The 21284-nt window shown below is 42.2% G+C and overlaps 1 protein-coding gene across 1 annotated transcript in view; it reads left to right on the forward strand.

Annotated features, from left to right (window-relative positions):
- The window catches only part of LOC136874660 (alkaline phosphatase), a 744425-nt gene that overhangs the window by 689327 nt on the left and 33814 nt on the right, over positions 1-21284 (forward strand). Inside the window, exons 5-6 of the mRNA XM_067148292.2 lie at positions 14227-14434; positions 15933-16073. Of these exons, the coding sequence (XP_067004393.2) occupies positions 14227-14434; positions 15933-16073 (349 nt within the window). The remainder of the gene's footprint in view (positions 1-14226; positions 14435-15932; positions 16074-21284) is intronic.

Here is a 21284-nt window from a genome sequence, read left to right on the forward strand (position 1 = left end):
CTTCTTTTCCTGCCGCTTTTTCCCACACCTGTGGGGTCGCGGGTGCGAACTGCGTCGCACATGTGGATTTGGCCCTGTTTTACGGCCGGATACCCTTCCTGACGCCAACCCTCTATGGAGGGATGTAAGCACTATTGCGTGTTTCTGTGGTGGTTGGTAGTGTAGTGTGTTGTCTGAATATGATGAGGAGAGTGTTGGGACGGACATATACACCCAGTCCCCGAGCCAGAAGAATTAATCAGAAGCGATTAAAATCCCCGACCCGGCCGGGAATCGAACCCGGGACCCTCTGAACCGAAGGCCAGTACGCTGACCATTCAAGCTAGATAATAGGTAATATATTTTCAAATTATATACACGATGGGGTTATTCACTGCTGTAAGATTATTTGTATGTAAAATTAATGTTTTGTTTGGCTGCCTTCGTGGTTTAACAGTTAAGCTGCTAAACCATTCACCACTTAAAGCTGGTTTCATTGTTCAGTAACAATAGAGCTGCACTCTGTAACCGATACCGAAGTCTGTCATAATAATTTATTCGATTACAACACAGGGAAATATATGAACAAAATTGAATCAAAGAACTGTTCAAATAAAGCTTGAAAAATATCAAACAGCACAACTGATAGCCATCGCGCAAAGAGAGCTGGTTCGGAACTGAATTGACAGTGTCACTACACCTACTTCTTATTAGCATTAAACATCGTTGTCGAATACATGCATGATAAGTTAAATATTCAGCAAAAATTGTCCATAATACGATCTCTGGTGCACTGCACATTAAGAAAGTATCATTTTCTAACCAAAATATTATATTTTGGTATCCATTTTCGTTGATAAAATTATTTTCAAATAATTTGGTGCAGGTCCTTTGCAATGAGCGTGCCGTATTTACAGCTGTGCTGTAATAACTGGTGCTAAATGCAACCACATGGCGATTCTTTTACGTAAAAATTGTAAAACAAATTATTTAGACTGATACTACAAAACTGCCCGGACCATTTCCGTGCAGAGTGACATTAGGATATTTATTTATTTATTTATTTATTTATTTATTTATTTATTTATTCTTCTTCTTTGTCGTTTAGGCGTACTGAGGACCAAGGGGCTCGTATCTGCCCTTCGGGAAAGTTGTTGCTTTCTTCTTCTTCCAATACTCCTTCATTTGCTGACTATGAGCCAGCCTTCCTTCTCTCCTCTGTCCACTTAGTTCCTGTAGTCTTCTTGCTTGTAAGGGACGTTGGAAAAACACCGTGTCGGATGGCTTGACGGACCAGTATTCGGTCATGAGTTTGCCCCAGTGCGATACCTAGTTGTTCCATATCCGACTTAACTGACGTGATCCATTTGTTCTTAGAAACCTTGCCTCTTCCTGTTACTGTGAATATCCTGTTGGTGAGTCTTTCGGAATCCAGACGGGCCAAGTGTCCATAAAAAGTCATGCGATTTTTCCTTATACACGTGACGATGTCCTCCTGTTGTTCATACAGTTCATCATTATGGCAGTGTTTGTAAATGCCTCCTTCCTCTCTGATTGGTCCTAATATCCTCCTCAGGATCTTCCTCTCTTCTAACTCCAGCTTTCTGAGTGGGCCCTTCCTGGCCATTACAAGGCACTCGGAAGCATACAGAACAGATGGTTTTACGACCGAGTTGTAGTGTCTGAGTTTGAGGTTCTTGGAGAGGCACTTAGATGGGTAGATACGACGACACGAGTGATAAGCCCTTCCAAACTTGGTACATCTGGCATTTATTTATTTACTAGCAGAAGTACCCGTTCTTCGTACGGGTTATCAGAAACTGGCTTTAGTTACTCATACTATCGGTGTGACTGACTTCATTAGGTATTTATATCACTGGTGTATTTACTCAAGTACGTAGAAATTATTTGTCATGTTTGGAATTAAAGTGTATCTTCTTCTTCTTTTCTTCATGGGCGCCTCTAAATATTAGTTCCTAATTAGCGTCGACCTCTAAGATCTTTTGTTACCGTTTTTCCTTCATTCCCACCAAGATATACCTGCTCCCTTCACAAAGCTGCAGATTTAGTGTAAGTATACTTCTGCTAGATAGTACCACAAATATAAATATTATTGAATGTATTTGTTTGCTCCAACATTTCGCAACTATTACAAATGATCAAGGAAATACGCGATGCATAAAAGAATCTACTATAATTATCGAGAATTATAATTCTCAGGGCTTGTCACTCATGTCGCACATCATATAATAAATCTGAGTATAAATGTTGAGAAAATTTTTGAAGTCATCCACACAATTGTGTACAGTACATAGGTTGTTTTCATGGTTACATTGATCTCAAAAGTGGACCAAAATATTGGCACTAATAACATCAGTGATCCTACTGCTCCATGCTTTGATAGAAAATAGTTTAAACTATTGGTAACAGACTCCGCAAAATGCTGAGACCTACGCCACTACGTACAAACGGAGGCCCGTTGGCAACCGCTGGTCGCTGTACTACGGAGATCTCCGGGGATATTATTTTTATACTTCACTCCCTTTCCATCCCCGTCCAAAGGAGTGCTATGAACGTCTTACACAACAGTTTATTTTTTCCAGATAGTAAGTCAATTGTGTACTGTATCAATTTTGATTGGCAGCTATGCCCAAACGTACATGCTGCTGTAGAATCCTGGACCTGACGTTGCCATGGTTACGGGTTTTCGTTTCTTTATCCGATTCCTAGAGCAGGGGCAATGTGGTTCCAATATCTCATTAACGATTGGTTTTAGGGCCTTAAAACATGGTTTTCGGGCCCGAAGGGTTTACCAAGTTTTGTTCTTTGCGTCAAGGGGGTTAAAATGAGCCTTGTCTCGTCCTTGTACGACACATTCGATTTCGCCTATATTAGCCATTTTAATATTTTTATATCTCCCCCCATCCCCCCCCCCATATAATTGTTTTGAAAATAAAATGCAGCCCATGTTACTCTCTGCCAATGTAGCTTTCTACTGGTGGAGTAATTTTCAAAATCAGTAGTTTTTGAGTCTATCCGTTATAAACAAATATACAAATTTTTCCTCTTTATAATATTAGTATAGAAGTATAGATTACATCCCTACACATACGGTTGCCGTCAGGAACGGCATCCAGCCGTAAAACAGGGTCAAATCATCATGTGGGACAAAGTTCGCACCCGCAACCCCACAGGTCTGGATAAAGCGATAGAAGAAGATACTCATTTAAAAATTCACCCGCTTTTTTTATTCTTTTCACCCCGTTAAGGGGATTTTCCAAAAAGTGTGTGTTCATTTTTAAAGGAGATTCCAAGTACCAATTTTAAAGTCTGTAACATCTTCATTTTTTGAGATGTATGTATCCTCATATAAATAATTCCACTCCTTCCTCACTTCTTTTCACAACCCCTCCCCCGACCCCTAAGTGGATTTTCTGAAAACGAATATTTGTGTTCTTTTATTTTAAAGGGGATTCCAAATACCAATTTTCATGGCTGTAACATGTTAGGTTTTTGTGATTTATTGTAGATAATTTCGTTGCTGTAGAATCCTGGAGCTGACGTTGCCATGGTTACGGCAGTTCATTACTTTATCCGATTCCTAGAGCAGGGGTAGTGTGGTGCCAATATCTCCATAACGGTTGGTTTTACGGCCTTAAAACATGGTTTTCGGGCCCGTAGGGTTTACCGAGTTTTGTTCTTTGCGTCAAGAGGATTAAATTGAGTTTTGTCTCGTCCTTATACGACAAATTCGATATTTTGCCTATATTAGCCTATTCTTTTTTATCTCCCCTCCCCCGTGCCCCCCACCTCGAATTGTATTGAAAATAATATACAGCCCATGTTACTCACTGGCAATGTAGATTTCTATAGGTGAAGTAATTTTTAAAATCGGTTCAGTAGTTTTTGAGTCTATTCGTTACAAACAAACAAACAAATTTTTCCTCTTTATAATATTAGTATAGATTTATTTATGCGAGGTCTCTGCGGAGCCTCTTAAAGGCCCGGGCCCGCCTGCATTGCAGGCCCTGTAGGGCTTATTGTTACGCCCCTGGCTATGGTGGCCCAGGTTATATTTGTTCTGTTGGAAAGGATCTAGGCTACAGATGCCATCACACTGTAAAGTGCGTGCAAGTCGCCCGTTGTGGGCTAGTCAATGAATATTGAACTTTCACGACCGCACTGTAATCGTAATCAACTTTCAACCCATTAGGACGTGTTCTATACCTGTAGTACGTATTGAAATGATGTTAAGTACAGAACAAAAATGGCCAGCCATACACCAGTAGGATCCGAACCCACAAACTCGCTGAGTGGCTCAGACAATAGAGCGCTAAGAATCTGTGCCCTGGTTGGCTGGTTCGATCCTTGCTCAATGTAGTGATGTTTGAAAGTGAACAATACACCAGAGACGCACGCGAAATCACTCCTGAAAGACAAGTTATGGACACATTAAAGTCTTCGAAAACCGTAAAAGTGGTTAGTGGGACGTAAACCTAATAGTAATCATTCTATTTTTTCATGGAGACATGTTAAAAAGCGAAGTTTGGTGTGGCATAGCTAGTCAACTCCTGCCCGAGACTCTTTCACTCCCCTACCGGGCGCGTTGGCACTGCGCGTAGAGGCGCGCGGCTGTGAGCTTGCATCCGGGAGATAGTAGGTTCGAATCCCACTATCGGCAGCCCTGAAGACGGTTTTCCGTGGTTTCCCATTTTCACACCAGGCAAATGCTGGGGCTGTACCTTAATTAAGGCCACGGCCGCTTCCTTCCAACTCCTAGGCCATTCCTATCCCATCGTCGCCATAAGACCTATCTGTGTCGGTGCGACGTAAAACCCCTAGCAAAAAAAAAACTCTTTCACTCCGTGTTGGTTATTTCATTTTCAAGTTAAAATAGCTTTAAATACGTGATTTTGAATTGTCTTACAGGGGTTCGACAACGCTGTAATCTTTCTCCTTGATTGTCCATAGTTTACATGCATCATTTTTTGAAAGGTGTCAAGTGGCAGAGAGGGATTCAGTTAGGTGAGAATACACCAAGCAGTTTTGCTTATGGCGACGACTTAGTCTTAATAGCAGACTCTACTGAAAGTCTGCAATCTAATATCTAGGAAATTGAAAATGGGTGCAATGAGTATTAAAGAAGAAGAAGAAGAAGAAGAAGAAGAAACCTAAGGGAAATGCATGTCGAGTTGTGGATAAAACCTGGAACAGGTAGATAATTTCAAATACTTGTATGTATGTTGGGTATTCAGCCCAAAGGCTGGTTTGATCCTCTAGAGCTCCACCAACAGCTGTCATAGATAGCCTAGGTGTCACTGTAGAGGCATACTAGGGAAATGAGGAGTGATGTAGTTTCCCGTTGCTTTCCTCACTGAGTCAGAAGTTGCTATTACATATCAGTCTGCCATTCCCAATGAAATGCACGCATCAACCGACCCTATGAGCGATATTTTAACACCATTCATAACAGGGAATGGCTGCATAAGAAACGGTATTACTAGAAGACATAGTGCACTGTAAACACTACATCCTGCTAGCAAAGGCATTAGAATGTGTATTCTCCCAGGACGGTAGTATAGTCAATGAGATTGAACCAAGGTGCAGCAAAATTAACACAGTGAGCTTACACCTGCAATCAACACTATTCTGTAAAAGAAAAAGTCACTTCTCGGACGACCACCGTGCTGAATTGTTCAGACGGTTAAGGCACTGGATTTCTGAGCCCCAATTGAGAGGTTCGATCCTGGCTCAGTCCGGTGGTATTTCAACATGCTCAAATATGTCAGCCCTGTGTCAGTAGATTTACCAGGGCGTAAAATAACTGCTGTGGAACAAAATTCTGGCACCTCGGCGTCCACGAAAACCATAAAAGTAGTTAGTTGCACGAAAAAGCAACAGCTTGGTAACATGCAGTTCTTTTTTTGACGAAACTATCTTTACACTTGGTCGGTTTTCAAACCAACTGTGCTGTGCGGGAGTGAAATATGGATGAACTCAGGACATCTTATTCATAAGTTAGAAGTAACAGACATGAAAGTAGCGAAAATGATCGTTGGTTCAAACAGTTGTGAACAATGGCAGAAGTGTACTCGGAATGAGGAGAAAAAAAAGGCTAAGTTAGGAATGAAGTCGATTGAACTCATAAACCGGGTCATGTGAAGAGAATGGAAGAGGATGGGTTACCTAGGAGAATAATGGACTCCCTTATCGGTGGTAAGACAAGTAGAAGGAGAGCAAGACGATGATGGTCAGACTCGGTTTCTTTCTTTCTTTCTTAATCCGTTTACCATCGAGGGTTGGTTTTACCCCCAAACTCAGCGAGGGATCCCACCTCTACTACCTCAATGGCAGTGTCCTGGAACGTGAGACTTTCGGTCTGGAGGATACAACTGGGGAGGAAGACAAGTACCTCGCCCAGGCGTCTTCGCGTGCTATGATAAAAAGAGCCCTTATGGGGATAGACAAGGAAGACGGAAGGAAGCGGCTGTGGCCTTAAGTTAGGACTCATCCAAAAATTTGCCTGGAGGAGAAGTAGAAAACCACACAAAACAACTTGGAGTATGGCTGAGGTGGGAATCGAACCCCACTGTACTCAGTTGACCTTCTGAGGCTGAGTGGACCCCGTTCCAGTCCTCGTACCACTTTTAAAATTTCGTGGCAGAGCTGAGAATCGAACCCGAGCCTCCGGAGTTAGCAGCTGATCATATTAACCACTACACCACAGAGGCGGACTAATCTCAGATTCTAATGATCACAGAAGCGAGTGAGGTGTAATTGTTTGTTAATAACAGCGTCTATCAGATGACTTCAAAAAACTAAAATTTGACCGTAAATTAAAAGAAATATTGCATGTTTTGTGACTGAAAATAGACGAATTTTTCCATTTGCTTCTAATAAGTGGGTAAGAGCCGATATAAAATGTGTGCGGCAAGAAATTAGACTGAATAACGGATATAGTAAGATCAAAAGTTCTTTTACAGAACAAATAAGACGGCTACGAGAGTATCGAAACTTTGTGTCTGCAGTGCTGGCCTCTCGTAAAAAAGAAAGTCTCGTCAAATTATGATATGCTAATATCATGAACATTTAAATAAATAAGTAAATCGATGTGTAAATGTCAAATTGTTTATTATTTATAATTGCAGTACATGAAAGACAAATACCGGGCGAGTTGGCCGTGCGCGTAGAGGCGCGCGGCTGTGAGCTTGCATCCGGGAGATAGTAGGTTCGAATCCCACTATCGGCAGCCCTGCAGATGGTTTTCCGTGGTTTCCCATTTTCACACCAGGCAAATGCTGGGGCTGTACCTTAATTAAGGCCACGGCCGCTTCCTTCCAACTCCTAGGCCTTTCCTATCCCATCGTCGCCATAAGACCTATCTGTGTCGGTGCGACGTAAAGCCCCTAGCAAAAAAAAATGAAAGACATATAGTGGCCGTATTTAGTACAACCTAACGCTTCTTCACTCTGATGATTATTTTAGGGTAAAGACAACTTAGCAGCTCTTTCTTTTTAACTCTAATCAGAAATAAAAGAGTAAGAGGTTCGAACATTCAAAGGTTAGTGGTATGGCAAAAAGAAGAAAAAATGAAATAGGGAAGGTTGAAAGTGAGATGCCTGGCACAAGCACAGAAAAGCCAGACTAAGCTAAGGTGTTGCTGGTCACCAACATATGCTCTCCGAGTAGAGAGCCCCCTTGGGGTCTCCGTCCTTTTATTTCCCTCCTCCGAATGCCAGTTGCTAAGTGAGTTGGCCGTACGGTTAGGGTTGCGTAGCAGTAAGCTTGCATTTGGGAGATGGTGGGTTCGATTCCCACCGCCAGCAGCCCTGAAGATTTGTTTCCGCCGTTTCCCATTTTGACACCAGGCAAATGCTGGGGCTGTGCCTTAATTAAGGTATATTTTCCCGCGGAAACCGTGGACGCCAAAGCGTATGTTTACGTGGTGTAACTTGTATTTAGGCATTCTCCGGATACTGGTCTTCACTAGTTCCGTCCTGAAGACCCCGTCTGGTGTCTGTTGGGCTTTCTGTCGTCTTTCTTCTAGTACAAAATCAAACCAAATCCCATGTCTCAACAGTCCCGAAAGGCCATGGCCTACTAAGCGACCACTGCTCAGCCTGAAGGCCTGCAGATTACGAGGTGTCGTGCGGTTCTTCTAGTACAGAGGTTCTTAAATATTTAAACGATAGTACAGTAATGAATATTGAAATGGAAAGCGTGCATTTAATAATTAAACTGCTAAATTATATCGGATTAAGTACTTTGAAAGCTTTTAACTAATTTTACATAACAAAGGAATCTTGCGTTTTGAGGGTTGAAAATCAAATTGAAGTCTTCCATTGTGGCTGTTTTATAATGTTATGTTTCTCGCCCTTTGTACTGTAGCACTCTTCTGATTTATTTGTTCAGCGTACCGGTATGTAAGTTATACCTCTTGAATATGTAGAACAGGAAATTCAAAGTGCTGCAAATAATTCTGGAACCTCGTGAGATAAAGTTCATTGAAGTCAAGGAGCATTTGTTTTAATTTCCTGTAACATGTACGAGCGCAGTGAAAGGGGGGAAATTTAACACCGGGCTAGAAGCTCTTAAATGATTATATTAGTTATGTTCCATGCTCCAGTCAGACGAAAACCAGCCCTCTGGGAAGATGAAAGAATGGTAAGGATTTATACAAACTTTGTAAAGGAAACATGAGCGTAACAGAGGCTGACGAAGATACTACTACTACAAAAACTACTACTACTGTGCCCTTACCCTGTTTCCTGATATGGGGCAGGGGATTAGGTGAAATTAAATTGTATGGCATGTTTCTCCTGCCGGATGCCCTTCCTGACACCAAACTCTGTTGAAGAGCTAATGAAGATGAAATGAATGATCGCGAATGAAATTAGTTAAGGAGGAGGAAGGAAGTGGCTGAGCCTAAGAATATTTATTTTATTTACAATTCGCTTTACGTTGGACCGGTATAGATAGATCTTATGGCGACGATGGGACAGGGAAGGGCTAGGAGTGGGGGGAGGAAGTGGCCGTGGCCCAGCATTTTCCTGGTGTGAAAATGGGAAACCACGGAAAACCATCTTCAGGGCTGCCGACAGTGGGGTCCGAACCCACTATCTCCCGAGTGCAGAGCTTCACTCCTCAGGCGTACCGCGTTAAAACGCGCGACTATTCCGCTCAGTGGTACAAATGTTGTTGATAATAATATTAATAATATATTTATTTACGTATGGATCACTAAACATTAATATTTACAATTATCTCATAATAAAATTACAAACTAATATCCAGGCCACGAATTTAGTCTATTGATTCTCTAGGAACTCTGTTGGATTGTTTGATTCTCAACTGCTCCGCTGTCTGCCGTTATAGCGTCACTGAAGAAGTGAACAAGGAAAATGAAGAGGGAAATACTTGCCTCACCGATCAGACGTTTCTATTAACAATATGTCAGTAAGCCTCTTACATTCTGTAAACCAGTAGTGTTTACCCATGAATGTAAATTCAGCTTGTTTGATACGTCCGCAAAGCGTAATGTGTGGGGGAAAGAAGGACGAAGAAATCCACAGGAAAAAAACCTTCAGCCTGCAGTTAAATATGGGGTGTATGTTGGAGGATGGTGCAAATAACTACAAAAATGGATACGAAGGTGTATTTGGACATTTCAAAGCAGCAACCGAATCCTAGTGTCGAAAAATTAGGGACCGTTAGTGACCACTACTTCAACAAGGTATTGATCCTAAACATACTGCGTAGGTCGTTAAGCAGTGGTCGCATTACGGTACACCTTTTATGCTGCAAACATCACTCCAGTCGCCATATTTAAACACCGTAGAGCATTTATTGGCGGAACTAAAACAGAGGCTGAAGCAAAAGAGGAAAGAGTAAGGAAAGATGGAAGAGTGGCTGAAGATAGCCTCAGAAATCACGGCAAAACTAGTTCACACCATGCCGAAGAAGCTTGAAGCTGTCACTGCTGCAAAAAGAAATTCGACTGGATAATGAAGAGTTATTTGTTCTGTGAGCCAAGTGCGTGTGAAGTACAAGTGGACGAATACTTTTGCTGCGCTGCTTGTCGGAACAAACAGCTAAAAAAGCCACTATTTTTAACATGTTGTGTTATTGACATGATATTGTATAGGCTTTTGGGCTTGTGCCTTGTCAAGAAAATAAGGTGAAATTCTTAACGTTTCGCAGAAAACTGTGCTCTGCGTCCTCAGAAGAATTCTCTACAGTCCGCGCGAAAGGCTTCTTAAACAATGACACTTTTGAATTTGGAACATATAATGAAAGTAGAAGTGAAAATGGTACGTTCATTCACCACCAGATGGCCCCTAAGACGTGGCACAACGCTAGCGTTCGAAGCGGAAGCTGACCGAACCATCACAATGACACTTTTGAATTTGGAACGTTATAATAGAAGTAGAAGTGAAAATGGTACGTTCATTCACCACCAGATGGCCCCTAAGACGTGGCACAACGCTAGCGTTCGAAGCGGAAGCTGACCGAACTATCACAATCAGACTAAGTGTTTCACATAACGTGTTGCGTAACATATGACAGGTTTAAGACATAGACATAAGCCTGGAATGAAACATCTAGCGACGAGGAACGTACGAATTTGGAAAACACTGAGAAGAAATAACAATAGTGAAGGGGTAGGGCCGTGAAAGCATTAATGGCAATATGTTGTGTTATTATTTGATTGTTTTACAGTAACACATTCTAATTCTCAAATAAAAGGTAACTAAGTATTGTTACATGGATTCCATTGCTACCTTTCAACTACTGATTGTTATTTACGGTCACATCTGTGAATGGACGGATACTTTTGCGACTACCTGTATACCTTCATACTCTGGTATTAAACAGCAAACACACACATCTTTCGACATGTCCGTGATTCTTCGTTATCAACCAAATGTCAGAGTGGTGTATGTGGAGAAAACTCCATCATTCTGTTCTCTGCCACGCACTTGCTTGCATCGTGAGGTTCCAGTAGCATAAGCAGGATCGACCAATGGGGTGGTTATAATTATAAAATCCTGATAGAACATTATGAAGGTGGGTATGTGGTTCGCGGAGGTATGCCTTGTCATTATAAGGACATTGATATAAGTGTTACTGATATTCAAGGCTGCAGTATACTACGAAACTTACATTATAACAGAAGTAAAAAATGAAATGGCGTATGGCTTTTAGTGCCGGCAGTGTCCGAGGACAAGTTCGGCTCGCCAGATGCAGGTCTTTTGAGTTGACTCCCGTAGGCGACCCACGCGTCATGGTGAGGATGAAATGATGATGAAGGCGACACATACACCCAGCCCCCAGGCCAGCGAAATTAACCAATTAAGGTTAAAATTCCCGACCCTGCCGGGAATCGAACCCGCGATTATAACAGAGAACAAGAACAATACGCTCAAGGTCATACAACGAATTGTATGTTCAGTTTACAATCTAAAATATAATTTTCGAGGCTTCTTAGAAAATAGATTCAACAGATTTTTTTGGTTTTACAATTTTTCTCTGAATGTTTGTTCAGTTGTGTTTCTGGTTTTTATTTCTTATTACATGGGGGTCTTTCTAACACTCAGTAAACCCCTCCCCCCTGGCTACGCCCCTGTGAGGATTGCACCATGTCGCCCATTCGCAGTGTTCGCTTGTGAGCTGAAGTGTCGTGCAGTAATATAAGTGTACAGAGAGACGTTGAATGATTCATCAGTTAGCGAACTCTGTATTTCCATCTGGAGAACCTCTCACATTGACTATGCACATGTGAAATACGGAGATCAATTTTATCGATTCGCTGCATGCCACACTGTTTCTAAAATCAAACTGGTAAAAGATTCATGACTACACCAATATAGATACCTCTTCAACTGTCATCTTGAATGTACGTCAATATCTATCGTGATGCCCACTAGCTCCGTAGACTGTTGATCCGTACGTGCAGAGAGTTAGGAGTCCGGAGTTGAGTGATCCAATCGTGGACTACGGTGTGCTGTCTTCTGTCAGCTAATGCATTTGATCTGTTTCTGCAGTACTTAACTCACACCTGCAGCAGCCAGAGAAGGAGGGAGACTGATGTCCAGACTGTCCCAAGTTGTGTCCGGCTTCGTGATTGACTGTCACTTGATCTTCGGTCCTTGAGGTCTCAGGTTTGATTTCCGACCAGGTCGTAAGAACTTAATCTGTACAGTTAATTGCTTTGGCTCGGGATCCGGAATTTGTGCTCTCCGCAACATTCAGTAACTCACACACCACACTAATACGCAGTTTCATATACTGCCCTGGATTCAAAGCAAGACTACTTTGGTTGGAAGTCGGTGACAATACCACTCGGCTGTCATGCCCCTAAAACTATAAAATTGAGTGGCTATTACTAGCCTAGTTTACAACTTGTGAGGCAGACCTTGCGAAGAATGTCATGGTGACCGAAGGCGGGCATTCTCTGCCGTGTATGAGTGTAATATTAAAAAAATATAGACGTCTTTTGGCTATGATCGCGGTATCAAGAGCTACGTTAACCTGCAAGCTTCCTTTAATTTACTAGGTGTAAGGGAAATAGAGAATTTACTAGCCCTATCAAGAGGGATGGAAGTGTAAACCGAGGCGCAGAGGTTCCGTTCACTGTGAATCGGCCCGACTCGACTCGGCTCGGACCAGCGTTTTGATTCGGGCGAGTCGGCTAAGCTCGGATCAACTCTCCTCGGATGGTGGAGCACTGCAGACCAAGTGAGGAAGGGGAGAGAAAGGCAAAGCGAGCAAGACAAGCGTAGGGAAAGGGAGAGAGATAGAGCGCCATTGCTTAAAATCCAGGAGTGGGGGTCTTCACTTTGGTCAACCTAGCGAAGTCGTCTCTTGTACCTTGTGCCGTGCAATGCACTGGTGCACGCACCCCGAGAGGCCCTGGTCTAGGAGAAAATTTTCGACTTCTCGAAGGATGAAAATGTCTAGTGGAAGAGGGAAGGCTACCAAATGCGGATACGTAGTAACGGCGTGCTAGATCACGCAATTCTATAATGTTCGTAATGGTAATAAAACAAAAAAAATGAATGAAATAGATTAATTAAAGATTTATATATCATTGTAGGATTTAATACAAAACTGGGGCCGATGATCTAGATGTTAGACCACTTGAAACAACAAGCATCGTCACCATTATTATTATTATCATCATCATCAATACAAAACGAATTTACACATCTTGAAGGCAAAGTTGAAGTTCATTATGTCAGTGATGTGAGATGTACAGTAGTGAAAGAACTGCTTTGATAACTACGGACTGAGTTTTAAATAAATGACCTGTGGATGTGACGAAACTGCAACAGTCGGAACTGATGGAAGAGAACTAAGAATAACAGATTTCTTCAAATATTTGGGGTCCTGGATATCCTGTGGTAGCGACCTATTGCAGGAGATTCAAGGGAGGGAAAAGGCAGCGTGGATGATGCGGAGAGACACATGACGGGACAGAAGTACCCAAATATATTTATTTCTTGTCCTTCCAATCGCACTATATAGTGCTGAATACTAGCCATCAACCGAGCGTCAATTTTGCGTACGATGTACACTATATTAAAATGCTCCGTTGGCCGCTTGGATTGAAGAATTCTCCCGGGTCAGGAATGAATATGCGGACTCCAATATCGGCCAAAATCTCATTATACACGCCTCAGATGGTTCAGGCAATAAGAAAGATACCCCTATGGGTGCAAAATATCCAAGGACATGGTGGTGACAGCGCACCGAGCTTGCGGACGTCCAAAGACGGGGTGGAATGATCGTGTGAACGCTGATATGAGAAATTCTATTCTCACTGAGGATGATGCTATTGACCGATTCTTATGGCGAAGACGGGCTTGACATGTGGACCCCGCTGCAACACGGGAAGAACACAAAAATAAGAAGGAGAAGATAATCCGCATCCTTATAGTTTGGAGGTCGACACTACCACTGCGCCACAGAACGACCACGAAATAAGCAATTAAGTTTTAAATCCCCAACCCGGCGGGAATCAAACTCGGGCCCCTTAGCTCAAAGCACAGCATGCTAACCAGTTAACCACGGAGCTGTGTAATAATATCAATAGCGGTAAGCAATTGAATCATTCGACTGAAACATTTCATTTTGTTATGTTTGTAGTATTTATAGAAATGTCACAATATGTTCTACCGCTTCAAGAAGTTGGTGCAGAATCTACTGTAATGTGATGTATAAGGAGGAATTCGTTGTTTTTCGTAGGTATTGCTCGGAGGAGGCCGGCGCCATTGGCTACCCAAAGTGGCCCGCGACCCGGAGCTGGCTAATGAGGAAGGTCGTCGTCTGGATGGCAGGAACCTGATAGACGACTGGGTGAGGGATAAGAAGAGGAGAGGTCTGAGGTCACAGTACGTCTGGAATAGAAGTCAGTTGGAGGAGGTGGACCTAGCCAATATCGACCATCTTCTAGGTGAGTTTTGACCAGGCTGTAAGAATGAAAGTGTTTGTAACTGTGTTAAAGTAATCCAGTCTATTGTTAATTTATCTGGCTTATTCTCCTTGACCTTCTAAGACACTGCAGATGATTTAGAAAGCACCATATTTCATTGTAGGGATCTTAAGAGGAGTTTCGAATGAACTTTGTGAGTCATCCGAAGAAATAGCCTTTTCTATGTTATCAAATTCCCTTATTTAAAACGTTTTGTCATCGTTTAGATCTCAATGGCCACATTAAGGGACAGGGCATAGTACATGAAGATCCAGTTCATGCACTTTATGCAGATTTTTCTGGCACACAAAATATTCCTGCGATGCAATTCTTACCATCAATTTTGTTACTAGATGCCAATGCTTTCAAAGGTAGAAGAATTTCAGTCTGCTCCGTTCTTCTATATACACTGAATTTCACAACTATTTAACACTGCATTTTTAAAAGGAATTGAACCTAGATATTTTACAAAATCTATTCAAGTGTGGATATGAATCTAATACAGAAATAAGCACACATCTTTTTGTTTCCAATTTTCGCCATTATAATCCTAATTACGAATCACTATTTCTCCCTGCTCTGATGCATCCAAGGTGGGTAAGTGTAGTTTCTCTGCACGTATTGTAGTTTTCCACCAATTCCCTTCCTTTATAAACAGATGTATTTCTGGCAATGTAGGTCTTAATTGGTCTTTACTTTCATTTGTGAATCCACAGCTAGTGGTTTAACGTTACAGTAAAGCATGCAGGTTTTCGGTCACAGTAGGATAGGGAAGTGCCAGGGCTGAAAAGGTACAGACTGAGGCCTCAATGAATTAATCAGTTTGCTTGGTGTGAATATAAATCTGCTGACGGTGGTTTTTGAACTCACAATCGCACGAATACAAGTCATATGGTATTAGGTCTTCATTTCTGTTAAGGACAATACTATTCGTCTTCCTCGTGTTAATATTACCGAGCGAGTTGGTCTTGCGGTAAGGGTCGCGCAGCTGTAAGCTTGTATTCTGTTGATAGTGGGTTCGACGTCCACTGTTGGTATACCTGAAGATAGTTTTCCAAGGACCGAGCTCGATAGCTGCAGTCGCTTAAGTGCGGTCGGTATCCAGTATTCGGGAGATAGTAGGTTCGAACCCCACTGTCGGCAGCCCTGAATATGGTTTTCCGTGTTTTCCCATTTTCACACCAGGCAAATGCTTCCTTCCCAGTCCTAGCCCTTTCCTGTCCCATCGTCGCCATCTGTGTCGGTGCGACGTAAAGCCAATAGCAAAAAAAAGTTTTCCATGGTTTCCCATTACACCAGGCTGCATGGTAATTAAGGCCACGACCTATACCATCGTTGCCACAAGATCTGTGTCGGAGCAACGTAAAGTAAATTGAAAACAAAGTCTATTAATATTAAATGGGGATGGTTAACACATTTACCCTCTACCTTCAATTCTTAATGTGAAGATTCAACTCTTAGCCAAATATTTTTTTCTCAGGACTGTTTGCCTACTCTCACCTGGACTTCGAGGCTGATCGTGATCCCAGTCCTACTGGTGACCCCTCTCTGGTGGATATGACGGTAGCCGCGCTCAAAGTTTTGCTCCGGAACCCAAGAGGGTTCTTTCTCTTCGTGGAGGGTGAGTACATTATAATAACTGACACGTTCAATGTAGTTTTAGACAAGAAAGGATCATAGCATTGTTTGCGCTTTATTTCAAAGGGAATTATTGCTATAGTCAGTATCAAATGGGACTACTCGGAAATGTCCAACCAGAAGGCTGCTATGCTGTCGTTTCTTCCCACCCACTCAGTGCGTTGCACTCTGCAGAAAAATTCACTGCGTTAAATATCACTTGCACCAGACCAAAATAATTGTAGTTCATAAAAATGACCGCAACTTATCATTATAATTCTCTGCCAACAGACAGCACACGCAAAGCAAGCCCAACGGTAACAGCGGGGAGACTTCTAACTACACTAGAGGTGTGATAAACGGTTATTTTTGTGTAACTACTACATATGTCACTGCTGCAATAAAGTAACTGTGAAACGTAACAGTTAAAAATAACGTCCAACGTTACTCACCTTTTCTTGGTCACAGCCTGGTCACGGCTTCAAGCTTGTCTGTGTTGCGAAGTCCCACTCATCCACTCGCACATGGGCGCACGCATCACTACGCTGTTGAAAGTCGGTGCAGCAAAACACGCACTCCTATTTGCTATGAAGTTAACGAGAGGCAGACAACGGATGAAATGAGAAGACAATACAGCGTCTTTTCTGAAATCTAGAGGAGTGAGTTTGACAATGCCCCGATCAAGGACACAAGACAAGAAAACATGATCTGTATGCCAAACCTCAACATAAACCGGTGCAAGAGAATCGATTAAGTAAAATGAAGTAATGTTATGTTATCTATAATGTCAAGATGGAAAGGTAGTATACTAATTTATTTATGGTGGAAGAAAACTTATACGAGTGAAAATTATAATAATATTATAATGTAGGTAGTCCTGCGTGATGTCTGGGTCAACGATTGCCCCTGAGCAGTTGTCATAACAGTTACACTTTAGTTACCATATGACAGCAGCGACTTAAACAGATACACTATAGAGTATATTATACACTACAGTGTATTTCTCTTCAAGCAGTCTCCTCACTTGGAAGACATGCGTACTATGTGAACTCTGAATGTCACATTCTGTGTCTGTAAGCTGCTACTAGTGATAGTTCCCACTTTCCAGTTACTGCTTTCAGTAGTACGCTATTCTGTTGTCGTTACTCGGTAACCTGCTATTTTTATCCTCGTTACGTTTGTAACAATGACTGGCATGTAACTGTGACTAAGTAACTGCTCCGTTATTTTTCAGCGATCTCTAAGCTACACATTATTATCGAAAGATAACACTACCTTCCTACCAAACTTCAACTATGGTTTAAAGAAATTTTCCCCTGTCCAAATAGAAACTAAAATCCACATGAATTTAAGTAAACAGCACTAATTTCCAATATATTTCCAGTGTTAATGACAATAACAACATGCTCCTAAAAGAGGAAGAAAAGAAAACACAACACTCGGCAAAACTTTTCTTTAGTGCGTGTTTCCTTCATAGATTGGAATTTTTTTTGAGTGTCATCAAACACTTTTATATTTTATACAGTTTTAAATCATCTTTTGTTTTATTGTTTTTGTATTGCACGCTTTCTAACTGAAAATGTCGCACAAATCGGGACGAAACATGCACTAATTAGACATTAAGCCAGGGCCTCTCAGGGTGCATGCACTGTGCACGGTGCAAAATACGACTTGGCTTGATTGACCAGAGTGCAGACCCCCACTCCTCGATTTGGAGCAATAGCGCTGTCTCTCTCTTTCCCCACGCCTGTCTCGCTCGCTCCGACTGTCTCCCTCTGCCCCACTTGCGCCGTAGCGCTCCAAATCCGGGCTGAGTTGAGCCGACTATGGCCGAGTAGAGCCGAGCTTAGCCGAGTAGCCCAGAGACGAAGCGTTGATCCGAGCCATGCCGAGCGGCACCGATGCACGGAGCTTTTGCGCCTCGATCTGCACGCGTGAGATTTTGGGCGTTTGAGAGGCCCTGCATTAAGCTAATTCCAAAATAGACGATAAGGTAAATTTATGTAACCATAGAGTAGCAATTAAAAACCAAAGTTGGATATAATTGTTCGGGATAAAGTACGTTTCTGAGACTCACCGGTGAAACTCCAGTTCCTTCTGGATATTAATCCAGGTTGGCATCGTAAATATGCTGATGATTATAATTACGCTTCAGCACCCTACGCAAAGATGAAATGAGACTCAATATCGACGTTAACATACCAATAATGCCATAGAGGTCTAATCCAGAAAGAATTCCATCACATTCTCCATTTTATCACCTGTATCATATTCAGGTGGAAATTTAACTGTCTTCCACATATGCACAATCACATTGTTGAATGTTGAAGTGCTGAATTAAATAATAATACACGCATTGTGGCTTCTGAGGTCTATATCAATGTTGTCAAGGAAAACTCGTTCTTAAAAAACTTCTGCCAAAGTTTTTCCATTGATAAAAAATGTATACAAATTGGAACAATAATATTTTACAACGTGGATGGATTGATGTTTCTATATCTTTGTTAGAAATTTCAAACAGTTGTTGTTAATGGAGTGAACATGAATTGAGAAACAGATAATGTATTCAGTGTGGCTTTTACTGGCGGGACCTAGTGTTTACAGTGCACTATGTCTTTTGGTATGGGCTAGATCAATTTTGTTACTTTCATTGATCTGTCTCTGTCATATCCTTGGCTTTGACAGTATGAAAGTGACTGAGGTATGACCGATGCTAGTAATGCCATTCCTTGTGCAGCCAGTCCCTGTTATGTCTGGTGAGAAAGTGTTGCTCATAGGCTCGGTTGTTGCATGCACTTCAGTGGGCTTGGAAAACTGATATGTAATAGCAAATCCTGGCTCGGTAAGGAAAGCAACGGGAAACTACCTCACTCTTCATTTCCCTAGTACGCCTCTTTAGTGATGCCTAGACCATCTATGACACCTGATGGCGTAGCTGTTGAGGATACAACCAGCCTTCGGGCTGAGGACTGAACATACAGTACATACATGTATTCAATGTATTTCTACCTGTTAGTTCGGTTTCCTGATTAGAGGTCGGGAGTGAGGTGAGAAGAATGTATATATCGCATGTTTTTACAGCCGGATGCCGTTCCTGACGCCAACCTCAGTTGAGGAGCTAATGAAGATGAAATTGCGGAAGGAGATAGAAGGAGACGGCTGTGGCCTATGAGTAAGGAGCGTTCCGGCATTTGCCTGGAAGTAAAAATGGGAAACCCCAGAAAAACGTTCCAAGGACAGCCGACGGTGGGGTCCGAACCCACACGCCTTCCGAATGTTCAAAGTTCGGATCCATAGCCGCTCCACTCCAATAAGGATAAATTAATATATTTTTTTTAAATTCATTAGTGTCCGTATCAATGCTAACAGAGGATATTTAGAACATTTCATGTTCATAGTTCTGCTAGTACGTTCTCTTCCGTTGTGTTTTCCATGGTTAATGTATGATTAATCATTAATGTACTGTTACGTGCCAAAGCCCGTGGTAGTTCGTTTCGGTACTTCCAGGGAGGGGCTAGTGACACACACGACTGGAGGGTGGGGCCGGCCTTTCCGTATATTATTCTCGTCAGCCGGCTTATCTATGAGTTTCTTGGAGATTGAACGGGAATGTTCCGCCTCTAGTCACCTCGCGAAATTTCTGGCTCAAATCACGCGAGCTATAAAAGGGGAGGCTAGCCACGTACAGTCAGTCAGTACTGAACTCGAAGTGAAAGTTGGGCTCCGTGGTGGAGTCAGTGTTGGACTCCGTGAGAGACTCAGTGCGTTAGGCTTTGATGGCTGGACTGAGGGCGACAGAGGTGTTGGCTGTCACTAGAGTCCCACCGAGGTCTGAACCAGGAACTATTGTTGTGGTGTCGTAGAGACGAGTGAGTGCGTGAACTGGAGACGACAGAACGGAAGACTGTACTGTGTGTTCGTGTATTTCTGTAGACTGAGGCAAAGCGAGGGAAGGCACTGTCGCAACTGCGAAGATAAATGGACCTGTGTTAATGTTTGCTGTTGTGAGTATCGTCCTGCTGTTGAATACTGTTGAGCCGTTCAGTTGTTAACTGCATGTGATTCTGTGAATTACTTGACGGTCTCTGGAATCGAACCAACGAACAGTCATGGTGTGTTGTGTAGCCAGTGGCACTGTGTTCAAATCCAGCGGTCTACGCACAGCTGCTCTAGGAGGTGACTGGACTTGGGGGAAAGTGAAAGTAAGGATTGGCTTCCCAGGTAAAGAAACGGGGTGGAACCCCGCTGCACCATAAGGTAGAGGGACTTGTGAATAGACTTGTAATTAGTAAGTGTGGCCATTAATAACTGGTTACAATTGTGTGTGTTTAATTATTGTGATGTTTGGGACATCACTGCATGTTTTCAATTATTGAACTGTATATTTAATTGATAAGATGTATATATTTAATCACTGACAGGTCATGTTTAAATTATGTAGGGTTTTATCATCCATTTCAATCATCATTTCAGTTCTTTGTACCGTGGCTATAACGTATTCTGAACGAACAAATTATTGGGTAAAGTATTTCAACATCATTCATATTTATAACTTGCAGTAAATTTTCCAATAGCCGTTGTGAGGTGACCAGAGTCAGCAGGCTAATTTCAGCCTAGTTCCAGGAAAAGTACGTCATCTAGGTTACGAGAGACCTCACCCTCTCTACCTCATGAAGAGACAGTTGATACATTATAAACGCCCACTTTTCGAACCACGCTACCTGAGGCTTTATTTCAGCGGGAAAGTTCAGCCTATGTGAATGAACGTAATGAAGCAAGGTGAAGGATTCACAGCAATACATAGGAGAAGGGATGAGATCTCGAATCTTACTGGACCATGTGATATGGCTGATGGTAGGAGACTTTTGAACCGATATATACCCGCCGACAAGAACTGGAGAGGACCTTCAGATTCTGATCCTCACTCTTGGAAGACACTCTTACTACGATTCTACGTCTGCACATCGGAGATGTTTTTAACTTAGTTCACTTCGCATCTGAGTAGTACCGTAGGATTCTACTCAAAAGTTACTCTCATTGGGACTTGTTATCTCAATGACGAGAGGTAGTCAACGGGAGACCGGTTTTGACTAGTATAGGGGAGGAGAGCTTTTATTATGAGTTTAGCTACGCTACTGTTTCGTAATACGGAAGAATACAAGTGTATTCTCTCCATGAACATAACCCATGGTAGTTTTTCATTTAAAATTAGGAC

Source organism: Anabrus simplex, chromosome 5 (assembly GCF_040414725.1).
Source record: "Anabrus simplex isolate iqAnaSimp1 chromosome 5, ASM4041472v1, whole genome shotgun sequence".
Classification (NCBI taxonomy): domain Eukaryota; kingdom Metazoa; phylum Arthropoda; class Insecta; order Orthoptera; family Tettigoniidae; genus Anabrus; species Anabrus simplex.